At 38.2% G+C, this 23136-nt stretch overlaps 1 protein-coding gene and 1 pseudogene across 19 annotated transcripts in view; one reads left to right on the top strand and one right to left on the bottom strand.

The window, feature by feature from the left end:
* DCAF6 (DDB1 and CUL4 associated factor 6) overlaps window positions 1–23136 on the top strand; it is a 117335-nt gene that overhangs the window by 32156 nt on the left and 62043 nt on the right. For 18 of the 19 annotated variants that reach the window (XR_016210426.1, XR_016210425.1, XR_016210427.1 and 15 more), the window contains 6 exons: window positions 1025–1210; window positions 9872–9985; window positions 15298–15433; window positions 18022–18236; window positions 20781–20874; window positions 22636–22755. Coding sequence is in view for 15 of the 19 variants with exons in the window: in XM_051857130.3 (XP_051713090.3) it covers window positions 1025–1210; window positions 9872–9985; window positions 15298–15433; window positions 18022–18236; window positions 20781–20874; window positions 22636–22755 (865 nt within the window). In the remaining 4 variants the exon portion in view is untranslated. Of the gene's footprint in view, window positions 1–1024; window positions 1211–2333; window positions 2353–9871; window positions 9986–15297; window positions 15434–18021; window positions 18237–20780; window positions 20875–22635; window positions 22756–23136 lie in introns of those variants that run through there. The other variant, XM_089299613.1, reaches the window with a different exon arrangement.
* LOC108177649 (large ribosomal subunit protein uL6 pseudogene) lies at window positions 17045–17802 on the bottom strand (annotated as a pseudogene).

Raw genomic sequence — 23136 nt, 5'->3', positions numbered from 1 at the left:
GGTATAATGTAGTTTATTCAACTAGCTTTTATAAGCAATAACTCTGTAAATGTCATGTGCATATTTTTGTATTATTGGACTACATATATATATTTATTTATTTATGTTTCAAGGTATTCCTGGAAATAGACTTGCCTGATTAGAGTGTAAATGCATGTATATTTTTGTGAGATAGTGCTAGATTATCCTTCACAGGTGGTATCATTTAGCACTACCCACCAGCACCGTTGAAGACCCTGTTTCCCTATGGATTGCCCTGTAATCTGTTTCAGTCTTTTGAATTTTTGCCAAGCTGTATAAGTGAAAATTAGCTTCTGAGTACAATTTAAGTTTGTATTTCCCATATGAATAAAGTTAGATATTCTTTAATAATTTAAAGGCCACTTGTGTATCTTTGTGAATATCTATTCAGATATTTTGCATGTTTAAACCAATAATCAGATCTTGCCAGTTACTTTTTGCTAACTTATAAACATTGCTAGGGGAATTAGTCCTTTATCTATAATGTATATTATATGCATTAAAAATATCAGTTTTAACTTATTTGTCTTAATCTTGTATTTTAAATATTATTAAGGAATTAGATGTTGTCCTTATCTACATGATTTCATTATTTAGATTTTATGGATCAGTTAAAAGCATTTTATTTTTATTTCTTCATCTTTAAGATGAAGAAATAAGGGAATAACTTACTATAAAGTCAATTTCAAAAGTCAGTCAAAATAGTCCTAAATAAGGAGATTTATGAGTGAGTGCCATAAGCCAAATAGGTAGAAATATATGCATGTTTGGTTTCCTGTCATGATTTCATTCATTGTTTCAGTGGATGATACTCTTATCTTCATATCTCAGAGGGAAAGAAAATATGTGAAATTCAGATTTTTAAAAACATTATAATAGTCTGGGAACAAATAGTAATCTTTTGTTGAGATAAGGTGAATGAGAATTTATTAGCTGATATGATTATATTAAATATGAATGTTTCTAGGAAAACAAATTATTTGAAATACTTTGTATGTTTTAGGTTTTGACAACAATTCGTTCAGGGCATCGAGCAAATATATTTAGTGCAAAGTTCTTACCGTGCACAAATGATAAGCAGATTGTATCCTGCTCTGGAGATGGAGTAATATTTTACACCAATGTTGAGCAAGATGCAGAAAGTAATAGACAATGCCAATTTACGTGCCATTATGGAACTACTTATGAGGTACAGTTTTGTGTTCACATATATGATGCATGTGTAAATATGTGTGTTTTAACGTGTGTATGTTTATATAGATGTGTATGTATAGATATATATACATACAGATTCATGCATATAAATTATTGACAGTGTTTGATTTTAGCACAACACTTTAGAAAATGTGTCTTGACAGATCTGCGAGAAAAGTTAAGAAATAAGATGCAGTTGATAGAATTGTAAGATAAGTTTGTAATTGCTTGAGCAGCCATATTCCTAAGCAAACAGAAATCAACCTTTGACGATGGCTCTGTTGTTGTGATGTTGGACTCTGTTCCAGGCTTTTCACTCTTAAACACTTTTATCATTGACTTGTATGAAATCATTGCTAGTGTGCTTATCAAGTTCTCATGTTAGAAGGAACACTAGTACACTAGACAGAACAGTCAGGTTCCTAAAGGCTATTGTTAAGCTCAAACTCTGAGCTGAATTGCATGAAGTGGAATCAGTAATACTCAGTTATACTTGATCTGGTTCAGAAAAACTGCCTGTACTACCAAATTCTGTTTTATAATATTTGCATATCGTCCTTTCCTATGACATTATTGATGGCTTCCCATTGTTTGTGTTAACCTGGTAACTTGAATTTAAATTCCTCTGTAATCTCATATTTTGGTGTGTAGTTTTCGTATATACCTGAATTTTGTTTTCTTATCCATTCTCACAGTTTTTGTTTTTTACTGCAAAGTACAGTCAATTTGCATTTGTTGTGAGTACTGATAAATTTGGATCTACTTTTATGAGGGTATTTGAAAAAGTTCGTGGAGAAATGGAATTAATTAATACTTATTTTGTTGCAGTAAAAGATATACCTTCATATGTCTCATGTATTTTCTATATATATATATATATATATATTTTAATTTATTTGAAAGGGAGAAAGTGTGATCTCCCATCTTACGGATTACTTCCCATATATCCCCAACAACCAGGCTTGGACCAGGCAAAGCTGGAATCCAAGAGATTGATCAGTCTGGGTCTCCTGCATGGATGGCATGGACCCAACCACTTGAACCAATAGCCACTCTGCCTCCCAGGGTACACAACAGCAGGAAACTGGAATTAGGAGTGGATACCAGGATTTGAATCCATGTCCTCCAGTATGGAATGTGGGTATCCCAAGCAGCATCTTTTTTTTCCTTTTTTTTTTTTTTTTTTTTTTTTTAAGATTGATTTACTTATTTGAAAGAGTAACAGAGAAGGAGAGATAGAGAGAGCAAGCTTCCATCCTCTGGTTCCCTCCCCAAATGGCCACAATAAGCAAGGAACCAGGAACTCCATCTAGATCTCCCATGTTGATGCAGGGGCCCAAATGCTTGGGCCGTCCTCTGCTGCTTTCCCAGGTGCATTAGCAGAGATCTGAATAAGTATTGGAGCAGCCAGGACTCAGACTGGCACTCACTGGGATGCCAACATCGTAGTTGGCAGCCTAACCCACGGTGGCACAACACTGGACCCTCCCCACTGACACCAAGTGCATCTTTATCACTGCATCGAATTCTACCACACTTATTTTCTGTTTTTTAAAAAATTGGAAGCAGAATAGCTGGGACTTGAATCTGCACTCCAATATGGGATATGGGTTTTCAAACAGTGACTTAACCTACTATGCCATAATGTCTGCCCTATCTTTTTGTCTACCTTAAATTTTTCAAAATTTTCTTTTAGGGGCCAAGAGACAAAGAGACAAGACAGATGGCTCCCATCCATTAGTTCATTCCCTAAATGCCCATAATGGCTAGGATTGGACTAGCGCTTAGGCCAGGAGCCAGGAACTCAATCCAGGTCTCCCATGTGGGTAGCAGTAACCCAGTTTTTTTAGCTGCCATTGCTGCTTCTCATGGTCTTCATTGGTGGGAGTCAGGAGCTAGAGCTGGGAATGAACTCAGACATTCCATTGTGGAATGAGGGCATCTTAACTACTAGATGGAATGCCTGCTACCTGTCTACCTTTCAGATTGCTTGAGAGTTTTGGTTTTTGTTCATTTTGTTTCTGCTGCTTGCTTGGACGTTACACATTCATGTCTTTTACTCTGCAAGTTATCCCAGTTAGTCTCAGAAAAGATTGAACAATGTTGACTGTCACATATCTTCACACTTTTCCTGTGTAAAGGACTTCAAAGCTTTTCTTTTCCAGCTTTATATGTGTACATTGTTCAGAATTTAGTCATATTCTGCTTTCTCTAATGAGTTAGATATTATCATTCTTCTAATAAGCAGTGTTTGTTTATAATTACTTATCTGTGTGCTGATTGCTTTGGCTTATCGTTTTCTGTCGCACACAGATTTTCCATGTAGGATCATTTTGTACTTAAAACACTTCCATTAGCAGTTTCTTTCTAAGAGCTTATTGATAGAACACAATTTTAATTCTTTTTGTTTCCTTCAGTGCTTTCTACTGTTTTCTTTCCATTGTAGAAAATGTTGTTTTTAATACCAGTTCTTCAAAGATAAATTTGCTGGGTATAGCCATTGTTTGATAGTTAATTCTATTTCAGATGATATTCCATTATATTCTTATTTCCATTACTAAGATTATAAAGTGATAAAGTCAGTCAAATTGTGAGGGTTTTTTTGGTAAATAATTTGTCCATTTTCCTGAAATTTTATTTGTTATCCATGTGAGATATTAGTAATTTTTAAAAATGTAGAAAATTTGAAGTCCATAATAGATCTTTATTACTTGACCATTCTCTCTATCTTTTTGTGTTGTTCTCGATTTATTTTTTAAAAGATTTATTTATTTATTTGAAAGAGTTTCAGAGAGGCAGAAAGAGAGGTCTCTGTCCACTGGTTCAGTCCCCAAATGGCTGCGCAACAGCTGGAGCTGAGCCAATTCAGATGCAGGAGCTTCTTCTGATCTCTCACATGAGTGCAGGGGCCCAAGGACTTGGGCCATCTTATACTGCTTTCCCAGGCCACAGCAGAGAGCTAGATCGGAAGAGGAGCAGCTAGGACTCGAACTGGTGCCCATATGAGATACTGGCACTGTAGGCTGTGGTTGTACCTGCTACATCACAGCACTGGCACCTGGATTTATTATTTTTTTTTAATGTTTATTTTTATCTTTTTAAAAGGTGGAACAAGAGAGAGGAGAGAAGGGATAGGAGAGAGAGAATGAGAATGAGAGTAAGAATGAAAATGAATGAATTAATCCACTGGTTCACTCCCTTAGTGGTCACAGCAGCCAAGGCTGGGGGAAACTGAAACCAGTTTGGTCTCCTTTGTAGGAAGCAGGGGCTTAAGCTATCATCTGCTTTTTCCCAGGATATATTAGCAAGAAGTTGGATCAGAAGCAGGGCAGCTGTGAGTTGAACTATAATTGCGATATGAGAAGCAGAGGTTGCAAATGACAGCTTAACTCTGTGCCACAATGCCTGCCCATTTGTTTGGATTTTTTGGTTGGATGTATATTAGACCTTATGTTATCCACTATTAAAAACTTTTTGTTGAATTATAAACACATTGGAAAATTAAATAAATCTTAATATAACTCAGTGAATTACTACAAAGCAAATACATCCATGTAACTGTCTACCAGGAATGGAAAATATGAAGTATGGTGGAAATCCTCCCATCCTGGCTTCTGATACCCAGGATTTTTCTATTTTTCTAGTTCCATTATTTTACTGTTTTTGACCTTTATATAAAGCTGAAATATAGTATATATTTTTTGTTTCTTTGTTGTTTTTGTTGTTTCTTTTGCTTAATTTTTTTTTTTTTTTTTTTTTGACAGGCAGAGTGGACAGGGAGAGAGAGACAGAGAGAAAAAGGTCTTCCTTTGCTGTTGGTTCACCCTCCAATGGCCGCCGCGGCCGGCGTGCTGATCTGATGGCAGGAGCCAGGTACTTCTCCTGGTCTCCCATGGGGTGCAGGGCCCAAGCACTTGGGCCATCCTCCACTGCCTTCCCGGGCCACAGCAGAGAGCTGGCCCAGAAGAGGGGCAACTGGGACAGAATCCGGCGCCCTGACCAGGACTAGAACCCGGTGTGCTGGCACCGCAAGGCGGAGGATTAGCCTAGTGAGCCGCGGCGCCGGCCTTAATTTGTTTTTAGTGTTGTATAGTATTCCATTTATGATACCGTAATTGATTTACCTATTTTGTTGAAGGGATTTTGAAAAGTTGTTTTCCACTTAGGAGAACATTGCTTTACATCTTTTGACATGCGCACAAAGACACCTATTTCTTTGGGTGTATACTTAGAGAAAATGGATGGATTAAAGATTAAGTATTTGATTATTTTAGGGGTAATGCTAAATGATTTTGCAAAATGGTAGTAACAACTGATATTCCCATCAGCAGCATATAGGAGTACTTACTGCTCCTCATGTTGCCATCAGTTTTTTTTTTTTTTTTTTTTTAAGATTTATTTTATTTATTTGAAAGGTAGAGTTACAGAGAGAGAGAAGAGAGAGTTCTTCTATCCGTTGATTCATTCCCCCAATGGCCACATCAGCTGTGGCTCTGCCAGGCTGCTAGGACCCAGGAGCTTCTTCCAGGTATCACATGTGTGCAGGCGCCCAGGCACTTGGGCAGTCTGCTGCTGCTTTCCCAGGTGCATTAGCAGGGATCTGGTTGGGAAGTGAATCAGCCAGGACTCAAATCAGTGTCTGTGTGCAATGTCGGCATCTTCACTTGCTGCATCACAATGCTGGCCTGATAGTTTAATTTCTGTTTTGGTGGATGCATAGTATCACAGTGTGGTTTCAGCTTTCCTTTCTGATGATACTGCTGAATTTGGGCATCTCTTCATGTGATTGACTATTTGGATGTACTCTTTTGTGAAGTATGTATTCAAATTCATTGATTTTTTTTCTTTTGAGTTATATGTCTCATTTCATTATTATAATTGATTCATAGGAGTTTCTTACATCTTCCGCATATGAGTGTATCTTTTCTTGCCCCATGATTGTACTTTTACTATCTCAATGATGACTTTTGATAAACAAAGGTACTTAATATATTTATATTAAACATAATAAAAATATAAAAACAAAACAAAACTATACCTCTTAAATGGCAACCCCTCTTTCCCCCTCTTACTGTTGTCCATGGTGACCATTATTCTACTTTCTAAGAGTTTAACCAGTTTTGATACCTCATAGGAGGAATTATGAAATATTTGTCTTGTTCTAACTGGTTTATTTCACTTTTCATAATGTCTACTGTGTTCATTCATGTTGCAGCATATGTCATAATGTCCTTCCTTTTTAACGCAGGATATTATTGCATTATCTGTTCATACCATGCTTTCTTTATCCATTCCTCTGAGGACAGACATCTAAGTTGCTTTCCTTTGACTGTTGCAAACATTGTTGTAATGAACGTGATATGCAAATATCTTTAAGGTCCTGTTTTCAGTTCTTTTGGATGTATACCTAGAACTGGAATTGCTGGATCCTGTAGTAATTCTATTTCAAATTTTTAAATAAACTTAAAAGTGTATTTAAAAATTTTTATTTTCATTTTATTCGAAGGTTGGGGGACGGATAGACAGAGGTCTTCCATTCCTGAATGTTCATAATGGCCACTCCTGGGACAGGCTGAGGCCAGGAGCCTAGATCTCAGTCTGGATCTCTCACATGGATGAGAGAGAGTCTTGTACTTGGGCAGCTATCACTTGCATCTCAGGGTGTGCTTTAGCAGGATGCTGTGATTGGAAGCAGAGCTAGGACTCAAACCTAAGCAAGCCAGTATGGAATGTGGATGTCCTAAGTGGCATCATGATGCCACCCACCCACCCCTGTTTTTAATTTTTTAAGATAAACTTCCATATTGTTTTCCATAGCAGTTGTACTGTTTTCGCATTCTCACTAACAGTGTATCAGTATACCAATTTCTCCATTTTTTATCAACATTTGTTGCTATCTGTTATTTGTTTTACTGGTTATTATAATGGCCACGAAGTGATATGTATCTTAGTTTTGTTTTGATTTCATTTCCCTAAAGATAATTGATCACGAGAATCTTTTCATATACTTTGGCCATTGTGTATCTTTTTCCAGAAGTATTTATTCATATCGTTTGCCTATTTTTATTAGCATATTTTTATTGTTAAGCTGTAGATTGCTTAATGTTTATCTCATATATGGTTTGCAAACATTTACACCCATTCCTTAAGTTTCCTTTTCACTCTGTTTATTAATTCCTCTACTCTATAGTTCTAAGTTTGATGTAGTCCTGTGTGTTTTTGCTTTTGTTTTCTGTGTTTTTGGTGTCATCTAGGAAATTGTTGCCGAATCCAATGTCTTGAAGATTTTTTCCTATCTTTTTTTCTAGGAGTTTTAGACTTTCAGGTCTCACGTTTAGATCTTGAATCCATTCTTGACTTAGAAATAAACTAAGAGTCCAACTTCATTTTTTTGTTTGTGTATGGAAATACAGCTTCATTTCTTGAAAGTACTGTTTTCCAATGTGAGTTCTTGGCAACTTTGTTGAAGATCATTTGACAATTTCTGGGTTTGCTCTTTGCTTCATTGGTTTGTATGTCTTTTTTGTACTGATGTCACACTGTTGATTACTGTAGTTACATAAAATGTTTTGAAATCAGGAAGAGTGATCCCTACAGCATTGCTCTTCCTTCCCAGAATTGTTGAAACTATTGGGATTCCTTTTGAGATTTCATGTGAATTGTAGGATTTTCTATTTCTGCTGGCAATGCTATTGGGATTTTGACTGAGATTACATTAAATATGTAAAATGCTTTCTGTTATATGAACATTTTAACAACATTCTTTCATTCCTTGAACATGGAATGACTTTCCATTTGTTTTATTTGATTTCTTTCAGCAATGTCTTTTAGTTTTGAAGGTACAGATCCTTTACCTCCTTGGTTAAATTTACTCCTAAGTATTTTACTTTTCTGAAGTTAATGTGAATAGGATTTCTTTTTTTTTTTTTTTCAGAATGTTCATTTTTAATGAACATTTTAATGTATATAGATTGATAGTGTCATTTTTTATGATTTATCTATTCTTGCCTGGAAGTGGGGTATTGAAATATTCTATTTTACTCTTACTATATATGTCTTCCTTTAGTTCTATTTATATTTGTTGTTATATATTTCGGTGCTTGTGTGTGTGTGTGTGTGTATTATTGTTATACCACCGTCTACGTTAGCAGGAAGCTGACGACAGGAGGCAAAGTCTAAATTGAATGCAAGCACTCCAGCATAAGATATAGGCAACTTAACAGGTGTCTTTTTTTTTTTTTTTTTTAAGATTTATTTATTTATTTGAAGCTGCGAGTCACACAGAGTGAGAAGGAGAGGCAGAGAGAGAGAGAGGTCTTCCATCCGATGGTTAACCCCCTAATTGGCCACAATGGCCATAACTGAGCTGATCTGAAGCCAGGAGCTTCTTCCGTGTCTTACAGGGGCCCAAGGACTTGGGCCATCTTCCACTGCTTTCCTAGGCCACAGCAGAGAGCTAGATCAGAAGTGGAGCAGCTGGGACTCGAATTGAACCAGCGCCCATATGGGATGCCAGCACTGCACGTGGCACTCTACCAGCTACACCACAATGCTGGCCCCCTACCTCTTTTTTTTTTTTCTGGGAGAGATTGATTTGTTTATTAGAAAGGGAGCGTTGCAATGTCACAGAGAGGGAGAGACAGAGAGAGCTTTAATCTACTGGTTCACTACCAAATGACTGCAAAGACCAGTACTGGGCTGCGCCAAAGTCAGGAGCTTGGAACTTTATCTTGGTTTCCTGTATGGGTGGCAGCAACCCAAGCATTTGGGCATGTTTCATTGCTTCCTCAGGCACATTACTAGGGAGCTGGATTGGAAGTGGTACAAGCAGGATTTATATCAGCATCTGTATGGGATCCCAACATTGGAGGCAGCAGCTTAACCCACTGTACCACAACCCTGGCCCCTTAACTGGCATCATTTTTTGTTCTTGTTATTGTTGTTGATTTATTTAATTATTTGAGAGGCAGAGTTACAGAGAGAGGAAGAGACAGAGAGAAAGATACTTCATCCACTAGTGGTTAACTCCCCAGATGACCGCAACAGCTGGTGCGCACGGGTCAGTCCAGAGCCAGGAGCTTCTTCAGGTTCTCCCACATGGGTGCAAGGGCTGACACACTTGGGTCATTCTCCACTGCCTCCCCAGGCCACTAGCAGAGACCTGGATCAGAAAAAGAGCAGCTGGAACAGGAACCCGGTGCCCATATGGGATGCTGGTGATGCAGGCAGAGGCTTAACCTACTACGCTACAGTGCTGGCACATTAACTGGAATCTTAATCTTTATGCTAACTTGCCCTCCATATCACATATTTGTAGTGCAATGATCAATTCATATACATACAGAATATATAAAAATTAAGTTTTAATAGTTTGAATGATCTGCATAGGGAAGAATTGTCAAAATTGGTGAAAGTTTGTCATTATAAAGAACTTCGTATCTGAAGGTTTATTAATTCTAATTTCAAAGAAATGAATCATGAACTCAGTAGTTTTTATGTATTTTCATCTGTTGTACTGTTTTAAATCAGTATGGATAAGTGATAAAAAACAATGTTTTATGTTCCTTTTACTTTTGTTTTTTGAAATTGTACTGTGTTTTAGAGCCATTGTTTTAAATGTTCTATGAGATAACCTGTACTTTGTTTTCATCCTCAGATTATGACTGTACCAAATGACCCTTATACTTTTCTATCTTGTGGTGAAGATGGAACTGTTAGGTGGTTTGATACACGCATCAAAACTAGCTGCACAAAAGAAGATTGCAAAGATGTAAGAATCCAATTTTTGAACAAATGTTACAGAATAAATTGATTACAATTATTTTTAGACTGCAAATTTTTTCTGAGAAATGAAATTATGAGTTAATATCTTATAATATTTTATTTTGCTTATATCTTCAATGAATATATATTTTATGATCCCAAAAATGATTAATGAAAATGTTAATATTGAAGTCTAACTTACATTTTAATGATTTATTAAAACCTATTTGTAAAAATTTGCATGCTTGCTCAATGTACTCTTACTTTAAAAACTTGAAGGTTATCAATGTATCTTATTTATTTGTAGTACTGTCCTTTTCCTGAAGATCTTAATTGGTTTCATTTTCAGTTCTAGAATTGGGCAACACTTCATTCTGTAAACTAAAATAAGTATTCTGATGGGTTAAGCAGAGAAGATTGATTTTATAGATAGATATAGATAGAAAGCAGAAACAAAAGAACAAAAAGTGATCTGTTAAAAGTTACTTCCTGGCCGGCACCGTGGCTCACTTGGCTAATCGTCCACCTGTAGTGCCAGCACCACGGGTTCTAGTCCCGGTTGGGGTGCCAAATTCTGTCCTGGTTGCCCGTCTTCTAGTCCAGCTCTTTGCTGTGGCCCGGGAAGGCAGTAGAGGATGGCCCAAGTGCTTGGGCCCTGCGCCCGCATGGGAGACCAGGAAGGGGCCCTTGGCCCCTGGTTTCAGATTGGCGCAGTGTGCCGGCCGTGACGGCCATTTAGGGGTTGAACCAACGGAAGGAAGACCTTTCTCTGTCTCTCTCTCACACTGTCTAACTCTGCCTGTTAAAAAAAAAAAAAGTTACTTCCCTTATAAGGTGGGGACTGGCAGATTAAACAATAAGGAAAATAACTAGTAATAGCAGGTTGCTTCCTTTGTGCAAGAATTAAAGCTGAAGCAACTTCATTGTCATGCCAAGTGAAACTGATGTGTTTGAGAAACTCTTAGTCCTCTAAGCCTTGTTTCCCACAGGTTTGGATAAACAGCTTACTTTCAGTTTTGTAAAATGGAACTTTGACATGCATGACACCATTTTGATTTTTAGCCCAGTTTGGTGGGGCCCAGTACCTGAGCTTAGTCCAAAACTGCAGCCCCCTCCAATTTTTATTTAGAAATATCCTCCCCTTTTGTAGTATGATTAAAACTTAGGGCATTAGTCTTGTATGAATTTCTATCAGTTTGCACATTCACTGAAGATAATTGGCTTATCAAGTAGGTGTGATAAAGGCTTCTGGTAGTTTAGTGTCTTTTTTTTATCCTTTTAAACCAAGAATTATTTCTTACCTTCTTTTGTAAAGAAATAGATGTAGCCTTTTATCAGCATGTGCATTCAAATTTAGCTTACTTCTCTAAAAATATCTTTACTATAATTTTTTTTTACTATTTTTTAATTTATAGATGGTATGTTGAATGACTCATTGAGTCTTTTGAATCCAGATAACTAACCCAAGTGTTTTTTGTTGTCAAACATGATTTAGAGCAGTTACTTTATTGTTAAATAATTTTTGAAAGGAATAAATAAGAATATGCTCAGTATATTTTTACTAAAAGTTAGCAAACAATCTAAAAAGAATTACTAGTAATCAGGTTAAGAGGTTGCTAACCAACCTGTACTCCGCTTTTTTATGTTTTTAAAAATTTATTTGATTTATTTGAAACGCAGAGTGATACAGAGAGACAGAAATCTCCAATCCACTGGTTCACTCCCCAGATTGCTTGACCAAAGCCAAAAGCCAAAAGCCAGGAACTCCATCCAGGTCTCAGACATGAGTGGCAGGGGACCAAATACTTGATCCATCTTTGACTGCCTTCCCAGGTACAGTAGCAGGGAGCTAGATCAGGAGTGGAGCAGCTAGGACTCGAACTAGCAGTCAGATATGGGATGCTGGTGTTCTGTGCCACTGTATCAGCCTCTGTAATCAGTTTTTCTGTTACATTTATTGTATGTATGCTGATATACATATACAAATAGAAAAGCATTGAACTAAGTATAGAAGTAAGTTTAGAATATCAGGTTATTAGGAATGTTTGGTATACTTGTTCCTTAGAAAATAGTATATACTAAAATCAGTTGTTTCAGTTTTTAAAAAATCAGTTGTGTTATTTTATTTGATGTATTTGAAATGCAGAATAACAGAAACATAAACGTCGATCTTCCATCTATTTGTTCACTCTCTAATTCTTACAACAACCAGGGCTTGGCCAAGCTGAAGCCATGAGCCCAGAGCTCACTCAGTCTGGGTCTTCCATGTGTGTGGTCGGGATCCAAGTTACTTGAGCCTTCACTTGCTGCCTCCCAAGGTTAACATTAGGAAGAAGCAGGATCAGAAGCAAAGGAGCCTGGGACTCAAACCCAAATGATGTCCTAGCCATTGCACCAAATGCCTGCCCTCCAAATTCTTTTATTTTAGTGTATAATGTAGCAGAATTTAGTTGTGCTTTTCTGAACACAAACCCCTTGAAAATAGGAATTCAAGGTTAAGAAATCAAAGTTTTTGTTGTAAAATGATTTATTTATTTGAAAGGCAGAGTTACAGAGAGACAGAGAAAGATTGAGATCTTCCAATCGCTGTTTGAATCCCCAAATGGCTACAATGGCTGGAGTTGAGCTGATCCGAAGCCGGTATCAGGATCTTTTTTCGGGTCTCTACATGGGTACAGGGCCCCAAGCACTTGAGCCATCTTCTGCTGCTTTCCCAGGTGCATTAACAGGGAGCTGGATTGGAAGTAGAGCAGCCAGGACTTGAACCGGAGCCCATCTGGGATTCCGGCACTACAGGCACTGACTTTACCCTCTATGCCACAGTGCTGGCCTCAGTAAATCTTTTCATTTATATATAAAAGTCAGTAGACAACAAAGAATATAAGGAAAAACTGGTAATTAGGGTCATTCATAACCATTAAAAACTTAAGAGTTATGGAAGATGTGGTAAATCAATTTCATGTATTAAGAGCAGTGTTCTGGAAATAATAAATTAGTAAAGCTTACAGAAAATTTAAAACCAAGGATATATCAGGGGCGATAGCTTTTATATTTTCTAATGCTTCTGCAGAGATACGTGATGACATTCTGGGAAGATCTGTTTTTTGCAGAATCTGTATGTACAAAAGCACTTCAAACGGCCGGCACTGTGGCATAGTGGGATAAGACTCCACCTGTGGTGCCATCATTCCATATGGTTATCGGCTGTAGTCCCGGCTACTCCTCTTCTGAGCTAGCTCTCTGCTATGGCCTAGGAAAGCAGTAACAGATGGCCAAGTGCTTGGGCCCCTGCACCCATGTGGGAGACCTGGAAGAAGCTTCTGGCTTTGGATTGGCACAGCTTTGGCTGTTACAGCTATTTGGGGAATGAACTACTCTACCTCTCAGATTAATTAATTTTAAAAAAAGCATTTCAAAAAGTTCATGGAAAATGAAATTAAGTTTATTTTGGTGCAAAAATGTTTAGAAATCTTTGCATATATGTGGGCCAATCAACCTGATTGGCCAGTGAGCAAACAGATACGGCCAGGTTGGGGAATAAGGTCACACAGGGGTGAGGCAAAAGGTATGGTCTCCAGCTCACACACCTGATCACTTTTATCCTGTGTGCCTGCCTACATCACTCTCTACTAAGAGACACCACCCCCTCAATCCCAAGGAATGTTGAGGGCATAGAATCATATCTTCTGTAGCTGCTTCCCACTTATGAGGGGTGCAGTGCAGGCCCTGCTGACCAGGTCTGGAAGTCTGTTTATCTCATCCAACAAATTTGCTCCACAAGCTGGAGCAGTCTCCATCACCGCCAATGTCCTTGTCTCCTGCATGGTCCATCATGACCAGAGTTCAAGTATCAGGAGCCAGACACGTGGAGGAGCATGTAGGCCAGGAAGCATGGGGTTGGCCCAAAGGTCACACGCCCTGGAGGCTCAAGGCCGCACCAGCCCATGCTGGCAAAACGCCAAAAAAAGAAAAAGGCTAAGTGGGCTTTCAAAAAGTCCATGCAGAATGCCTATTATAAAAAACTCTGTGTGGATTTCCAAAATTTTTTTTTTTCACTAAAACAAACTTTATATTTCAATAACATTTCCCCCACAAACTTTTTAGAGTTCCCTCATACGTATTACTTTGCTTTTGAAATGTTAAAAGTATACAACATTAAAATCAGTTCAGAGTATTTTTGTTGTTTTTTAATAACAATTATTATCATTGAAATACTGTAAGTACCATATAAAATGATCATTACTACTTACTGGAGACAGAGGTGGTTTATATCTTCCAAGTTAACTGCCACATGAACCAATAACAGGCATTTCTGATAGCATTCATCCATTACATTGGTGGTGTATGAGTTTTTACATTTCCTAAGATGTTCATTATTCATGACCATGGGAATATTTAGCAAGTATTTCTGAGAAACATTTTAAGTTGTATTATATTAGTGGCATATGTGATACAGCTAGTTTTAAAATGAGGTTCAGGGGCTGGCCCCATGGCACAGTGGGTTAATCCTCCACCTGTGGCGCTGGCATCCCATACAGGCACTGGTTCTAGTCCCAGCTGCTCCTCTTCCAGTCCAGCTTGCTGCTATGGCCTGGATGGTAGTAGAAGATGGCCCAAGTGCTTGGCCCTCTGTACCCGCATGGGAGACCAGGAAGAGGCACCTGGCTCCTGGCTTCGGATCAGTGTAGCTCCGGCCGTTGCGGCCATCTGAGGAGTAAACCAATGGAAGGAAGACTTTTCTCTCTATCTCTTCCTCTCACTGTCTGTAACTCTGCCTCTCAAATAAATAAATAAAATCTTTGAAAAAATAAATAAAATGAGGTTCAAATTGTGGTAATACAGGTCATGAGTTTCTTGAATTATTATCAGCGTTTGTAACTGCCACTGATCTGGCATAATTATTAAGTATTTTAATCATATTTGGGAATAATTTTTATTTTCCTCTTCAGAATGAATTTTGTATTGCTCAAAAATGACTTTTTAATTTATAATCATTTAATATTTCCATGTCTTTTTTTTTTTTTTGCTTGGATCATAACGTCAGTGGGCAATAACTTAAAGTGTTTTCTCTAGCATGATAAATTTTTAAGGCAGAATATCCACTCAATATAATTGTTTTGGTTTCACACAGCACAATTGTTAGAAATACTAATAGAAAAATAAGTTAAAAAGAAATCATATTATTGTTTTTCTCCTTTTTTTTTGCTGTCGTAGGATTACTAAGAAAGGTTATTTTCTTCCAGATGAAGTATTGATGTATGTCATCATCTGAATTGAGTAGTGCATTTATGTAACTGGCACTGTTACTATCTTTTGTAGGACATTTTGATTAACTGTCGCCGTGCTGCCACCTCTGTAGCTATTTGTCCACCAATACCATATTATCTTGCTGTAGGTTGTTCTGATAGCTCAGTACGAATATATGATCGTCGAATGCTGGGCACAAGAGCTACAGGTAAGCAGGTAACATTAGAGAAAATAACATTCTAATCTAAAGGCTAAATCTTCAACATTTTCAGTTTTAAATATTTTTGTTGTAAAATTTACAAATAGCACTTCACAAAATTAAGATGATAGTTTTACAGTTCATTTTACCATTTTAAAAACTTGGTGTATTAGTTTCACAGGACTGCCATGACAGGTTATCACAGAACAGATATCTTAGTACAACCAAAATTTGTTCTTGCACAGTTCTGACAGCTTGTTGTCTGGAATCAAGATACCTTAGGGTTGGTTCTAAAGGCTCTGAGGAAGAATCCATTTCATGCCTGTCTCCTGGCTTCAGGTGGTTGCTGCTGATTCTTGGCTTTCCTTGGTTTTTCAATGTATCACTGCAGTCTCTGCCTCCATCTTTATGTACCATCCTCCCAGTCCTTCTGCCATATTTCCAAATAAGATCACATCCAGAAGTTCTGTGTAGATAGGAATTCTGGAGGGTGAACTCTGCCATTTTTAAATCAAGAATGATCAATATCATGCAGAGGAAAGTTATAACAGTGATTTCAGTATGTATTAATGTATAGTGTGTGTGATCTATCTATTCCTGTTTAGCTTAGTACTGTTAATAATGCTTCAGTATTGAGCCGGCGCCATGGCTCACTAGGCTAATCCTCCGCCTTGCAGCGCCGGCACACCGGGTTCTAGTCCCGGTCGGGGTGCTGGATTCTGTCCAGGTTGCCCCTCTTCCAGGCCAGCTCTCTGCTGTGGCCAGGGAGTGCAGTGGAGGATGGCCCAAGTGCTTGGGCCCTGCACCCCTTGGGAGACCAGGAGAAGCACCTGGCTCCTGCCTTTGGATAGGCGCGGTGCGCTGGCCGTGGCAGCCATTGGAGGGTGAACCAACAGCAAAGGAAGACCTTTTTCTCTCTGTCTCTCTCTCTCTGTCCACTCTGCCTGTCAAAAAAAAAAAAAAAAAAAAAAAAGAATAATGCTTCAGTATTGAATTTGAAGCTAATTGAAATCAGGTCTCTTTTTCCCACATCCACTATGGGATCAAAACCACTTCTGAAATAGCCAGTCAAAAACCGAGCTTCGTTAGCATTTTCTCAATAAGGACATTCAGGATTACTTATACACTCACATGCACATAACATGAATATCAGATGTGTGTACATATATTCTCATATTTTATATTGTTAGACATAAAAGTGGGCTTGGTTGGAACCAACAGTGTCAGTAAACATGGGTATAGATTGTTGAAAAAGGAATACCAAATAAGATCTTTGCTTGTTGAACTGTGACTGAGTAGAAACAGTAATACTATAAATTGAAATTATAGAGTTAATTATTGTTACTCAACAAATAGGTCACAGTTGACATTTTGAGTAGGACAAGAATTCATTGTGCAGGATTGTGGGATTCCTAGAATTCAGCATTCCTTGCGTAGTCTCCCACCCACACCACGGTACAACGTATCAGTTGAGTCTTCCCTATCCTGCTATACTGTATTGAAGACTACCAAAATTAATTAAAATTGGAATAGTATTCTATCTAGTATGCTAATAAATGTAAAGTTTTCTATTGTAAAAGTTAAATTATCTTGGGAGAAGTTTTGAAAATGAGAGTTTGACTATAATCAAAGATCACTTTTTTCTCAAATCATTAAATCTTTTATTACATTATTAAAATGCCACAAAACACAATCTGGGTTCTTGTTTCTGCAGCCGGACAACTTTTAGGTCTTATTCATCAGCCTGCTGAACTGTTCCTTTTTCAGAGACATAGATACCATCCAAAAATGTTCTGATATCTTTATTTTTAACTGTTGTTGCCTGCTGAATCAAAGCAGCTGAATTTGAAACAAGTTCAGTGTCATTTTCTTCAACCACTAATTCATCGTTCTGGGCTTGAAACACTGAACAGGCAACACCTGGCCTCATCCGAACCCTTCGGATGTACTTTTCACCCAAGAAATTTCAAATTTTAACAAGAGACCCGTTCTCTTGAATAACCATGTTGATGGGGAAGTGAGCATACACTGACCTCATCTTGTTATGGAAGCCCAGTGTAACCCCCTTGATCATATTCTGTACGTGACTACAGATCGTGTGAACAGTTGCCAGTTCCTTTCTATTTCCCCACCATTTGTCAACCTGGAGCCTCTTCTTTTTCCTTCCCAGGAGACTGAGTTCTATATCGATGTGATTGAAGTCCCTCCACAGGGTTGCTCTGGGCCCCTTCACAATTACTGTGCACCCCTTCAGACTAATAACGACATTTTCTGGGTTGTCGACAGTCTGATTGCTGAGAAAGGTCTTCATTCTCGCAGTTGATGTGGCAAAGAGAGCATAGATCACTTTAATGTATTTAATTCTTATTTCAACAAAAACATTTGTGTAACATTTGTGTAATCTGCAATTCAAGACAATTGTCAATTTGTTTTTGTAGCTCTATTTTTATACAGTTATTTTTTGTTTTGTTATAAAATCTTATGAGAACTTGGTTTTCTAGTGCCACATTAAACTGCATATTTTATAATCCATATTAATAAAACTTAAGAATTTTTAAACATTATTAGTTTTAAGTATTTTCCCTTTCTTTATGTAGGGAATTATGCAGGGCGAGGAACTACTGGAATGGTTGCCCGTTTTATTCCTTCCCATCTTAATAATAAATCCTGCAGAGTGACATCTCTATGTTACAGTGAAGATGGCCAAGAGATTCTCGTTAGTTACTCTTCAGATTACATATACCTTTTTGACCCAAAAGATGACACAGCACGAGAACTTAAGACTCCTTCTGCAGAAGAGAGAAGAGAAGAGGTAGGTTTATTCAAAACTATGTTCTTTATTCAGAATAGGAAACATTAATTCAATTGCTCTTCATCCTTTTAAAGGCCAGTGAAATACCAGTATTTGAGGCATGTATGCTTTGTGAAACATGGACATAAGCATATGTTAAAGAACAGTAACAAATAACTAGGGGTAGGGCTCTAGAAAGACAGTATTATGAACTATTATTGAAATATTATTTAGTAGCAAGAAATTTTTCTATGAGTGCAGAGCAGTGGATAGGAAAGATCAGCATTTCTAACACTAGCAGAAAAGGCAACTATTATAATAGAAAATAGAAACTTTATTTTGTTCATTTTCATTTTATTTGAGAGAGAACCATTTTCCATCGAGTTGCTCACTCCATATATGCCTTACCTCATTCATTTTTTAAATGCTTCTCATGTTTCTTTATATTGTGTTCCTTTTTTTCTTTTTATTATCTTTCCTCTCCTCCTTTTCCTCCAGCATTCTTGTCATTTTCCTCTCTCACCCCTCCCAATACCAGACTTCTTTATTGAATTCATTCTGTCATTTCTTCCTAGTTGGAATAGCTGGACCCTAAAAATACTAACTACTCTTTGCAACTCTGACTACTCTACTACCCTCACTTGTCGCAGATTATTACAATAGCTTTCTGTCCAATTTTCTGCTTTCACCCGCTACTGTCCTTTAGCTCTACAGCAGCCAAAGCCATCCTTTGAAACATATGTTAAGCCTTGCCATTCTTTACTTAGCATCAACACTCTTAAGTGATTTCCCATCTCATAGCAAAGCAAAGCTGAGGTCCTTCACAGTGCTTACATTGGAGTCAGTGTTGGAGTAGTGGTTTAACCTGCTGCTTTCGGACACCCTTGTTCCGTATTAGAGTGCCTGGTTTGAGTCCTGGCTGCTGTGCTTTTGATCAGCCTTCCTGTTAACACACCTGGGAAGGCAGCAGACAAGGGCTCAGCTACTTCAGTCCTTGCCATCTGTGTGAGAGATCTCAATTGACTTGTAGGCTCCTGGCTTTGACTTGGCCCTGCCCTAACTGTTGGTGGGCACTGGGGGAGTGGACCAGTGGGGGAAGATAGTGTGTGCTCTCTTTCTTGCTTTCTCTTTCTGTCTTTCCCTTTGTCACTGCCTTACGAATGAATGACTGGAATTTCTTTTAAAAGCCATACATTGTCTGGTCCTCATTACTGCTCTTGCTGCTCTCTCCTTTACTCTGCTGTAGCCATATCTGCTTTATAACTCAGGCACACCAAGTGTGTTTCTACCTTAGGGCTTTTGCACTTTCTCTGCCTGAAATGCTCTCCTATAGATACCTGGATTTCTTCTTCTCTTACGTATTTTACATCTTTGTTCATATCACCTTCTTTTTTTTTTCTTTTATATTAAAGATTTATTTACTGGTTCACTGTGCAAATGGCCACAATGCTCAGAATTGGGTGGGTCTGAAGCCAGGAGCCAGGAGCTTCTTCCAGGTCTCCCAAGTGGGTACAACGGCCCAAGGACTTGGGGCATCATCCAGTGCTCTCCCAGCCACGTTAATAAGGAGCTGGATCAGAAATGGAGCAGCTGGAACTGTTGCCCGTATGGGATGCTAGCATTGCAGGTGACAGCCTTAGCTGATGTGCCACAGCACTGGCCCCTCACATCACCTTTGTGGTGATGATTTGCCTCACCACTGTATTTTCAATTTCAAACCTTAACTCTCTGGTGCCTCCTACTCCTTTATCTACTTTATTTTTCTCCATATAACACTTAGTGTTCTCTATGTTGATTTTACTTTTTTATTTTATACACAAGGATAATTCAAAAAGTTCTTTGAAAAGTTAAAGAAAATTTTATTTTGGTGCAAAAAAATGTTTGAAATCCATGTATAGTTTTCTCATGATAACTCACACTGTTAGGTATGTGGTTAAGCCAGACTGCATTTGTCATCACAATAGAAAACTAAGTCTTGAGGTAGTGAAATAACTTCCTGTTGTCAGCTGGAAAGTGATACAGAAGATATTTGCATTCAGATTTTTTAGATTGAAGATAGTAAGTATCAGCTGTTAGCCACTATGGATATTTATCATCATTGTGAATTTTGCTTAAGACTTAGCCTTTCTCACTGCCTTTCATATTTTGATCTAGCATCTCCTTTGCATATTACATAAAGAAAGTAGGGAAAGGGAAATAATTATTGAAGTATGCTTTTGAAAGAAGATTATTTATTTGAAGTGCTGAGTGATAGAAGGGGAGCAACAGAGAAAGATAGATTTATCCACTGGTTCATTGTCCTAATGGCTGCAGCAGCCAGGTCTGGGCAAGACTGGAACCAGGAGCCTGAAATTCCTTCCAGGTCTCCCAGATAAGTGGCAGGAATTCAAGTTCTTGGGCCATTTTCTGTTGCCTTTTCAGTCACAACAGCACGAAGCTGGATTAGAAATGTAGCAGCCGGGACTTGAAGCAGACATTCTGATATGTGATGCTGGTTTTAACACTGTCAGCATTGAGAGCAAATGCTTTCCTTTCTAACTTACATGGAATCTACCTATCTTTTAGTTACGACAGCCGCCAGTTAAGCGTTTGAGACTTCGTGGTGATTGGTCAGATACTGGACCCAGAGCAAGGCCTGAGAGTGAACGAGAACGAGATGGTAACTATGTTTTGGTCAGCTTGTTTTGGTATAAGATAATGAAAAATTATGATTTTAAAGATTTATTTATTTGAAAGGCAGAGTTACAGAGAGGCAGAGACAGGGAGGGCTTCCATAGCTGATTCACTTCCCAGATGGCCACAACGGCCAGAGCTGCGCCAGTCTGAGGCCAGGAGCTTCTTCCAGGTCTCCCATGAGGGTGCAGGGGCCCAAGGACTTGGGCCATCTTCTACTGCTTTCCCAGGCCACAGCAGAGAGCTGGATGGGAAATGAAGCAGTCGGGACTTGAACTAGTGCCCACATGGGATGCTTGCTGGCACTGCAGGTGGCAGCTTTACCTGCTACACCACAGTGCTATTCCCAAACATTCTTATAACAGCACATGAACGTTTTTTTCCTTTCAGGTGCATTTGACAAGTTTATTATTATTTTTATTTATTTATTTGACAGGTAGAGTTATAGACAGTGAGAGAGAGAGACAGAGAGGAAGGTCTTCCTTCCGTTGGTTCACTCCCCAAATGGCTGCTACGGCCAGCGCACTGCGCCAATCTGAAGCCAGGAGCCAGATGCTTCTTCCTGGTCTCCCATGTGGGTGCAGGGCCCAAACTCTTGGGCCATCCTCCACTGCCTTCCCAGGCCACATCAGAGAGCTGGACTGGAAGAGGAGCAACCGGGACTAGAACTGGTGCCCATGTGGGATGCCGGCACCGCAGGCGGAGGATTAACCACGTGAGCCACAGCACCGGCCCCGCATTTGACAAGCTTAAAAAACTGCCTTGGCTTCTTTAAGATGGCAGATTTTAGAATAGAATTAATTAATTATTTTCGAATGGAATTAATCTGTGTGTTTTGTAACTGAACCTGTAGCCAAAAATGTTATTCCAATGATATCTGAGACCTCTTTTTGTCAAAAAGCATATTCTCAATTAGGTTATCCTTGATACTATTTTCTAATACATGCTTAAAATATTAAGCTATATTATATAGAGGTAATAAAGTATAAGGTAAGTTCTGTTTACACAGAAATGAAAGAAGAAAAGATTTCCATTTTGAATTATAATAAAATAGAGTTGCCACATTTTAAATTTGACAGCATTCTTTTGACTTGAAGTACTCTTAAGGAAAAACTTTATTTGAAGAAGGAAAAGGAGTGAGAGAAAAGCAAAAGTATTTTCTGGTATTATTATTCTCAAAAACTAGAAATTGATTACAGAAGCAAGTGATGTTGAGAAACAACTCAGTAAAACAGGAATTCATGCAAATATCTGAGGCTGTTTTGTGTTTGATAATGTGTTTTGTGTTTAGAATATTTGATGTTTGATAATGGTGATTTAATGAGAAGGAACACCTCTTTTTAATTTCTTCAACTTAGTATTCAAGAACCGTTCCTAGATGGACATAGAACTTAGAGAAACATTCTCACCAGACTGATCATGTATATGGTGACCAGATGCCTCAGTAGACTGCCTCTGTTCTGGGCATCTTGGGTAGTTGTGCGGTGGTGTGTAAGGTACCTAAGAATAGGCAAGGATGAAGACAGGTGAGCCCTGTTCTTAAGGAATTTGACATATAGATTATCAGTCATATATGCACTTACTAAAAAATGTGATATGGTGCTAATGGGTTTATATACATTCATATAGTTTGTTTAAGCAATTTTCTTTATTGCTTCCATTTTGGAGCCTTTTAACTCTAGATTTTGCATTAGTGATAGATAGATCCTGACTAACAACAACTAATAAAACATGTGTTATATAATAGGAGAACAAAGTCCCAACGTGTCATTGATGCAGAGAATGTCTGACATGTTATCAAGATGGTTTGAAGAAGCAAGTGAAGTTGCACAGAGTAATAGAGGACGAGGAAGATCTCGACCCAGAGGTAATTTTCCTTCTAATTAAAGTCATCAGAAACCTGGCAAAAATTGTTTGTTGAAGCCAGTTTCATTTGTATCACCTAAATTAAACCACGTTGATGACACTATGTTTCTATTGCGCTGTGTAGAAGTAGAAGTAGAAATAGAAGACAAGAAGGTATTGAATAATTTGTCTCATCTGATTCTGCTAGACATAGCCCTACTTACTGTTTGCTTATCTCCAGAAGAATGAGATTCCCATTTTCTTTTATTTGTGCAGTGTGGGAATGTGAAAATAGAAATAGGCAACATTTTTTTGAAGATTTATTTTTTTGAAAGGAAAAGTTACAGAGAGAGAGAGAGATTTTCTATCCACTGGTTCAGTCCCCAAATGTCCTCAACGGTTG

Source organism: Oryctolagus cuniculus, chromosome 7 (genome assembly GCF_051225735.1).
Source record: "Oryctolagus cuniculus isolate XC-2025 breed Fujian yellow rabbit chromosome 7, ASM5122573v1, whole genome shotgun sequence".
Classification (NCBI taxonomy): domain Eukaryota; kingdom Metazoa; phylum Chordata; class Mammalia; order Lagomorpha; family Leporidae; genus Oryctolagus; species Oryctolagus cuniculus.
Note: the sequence above shows the minus strand (reverse complement) of the source record. Positions and strands in the feature narration are given on the sequence as shown.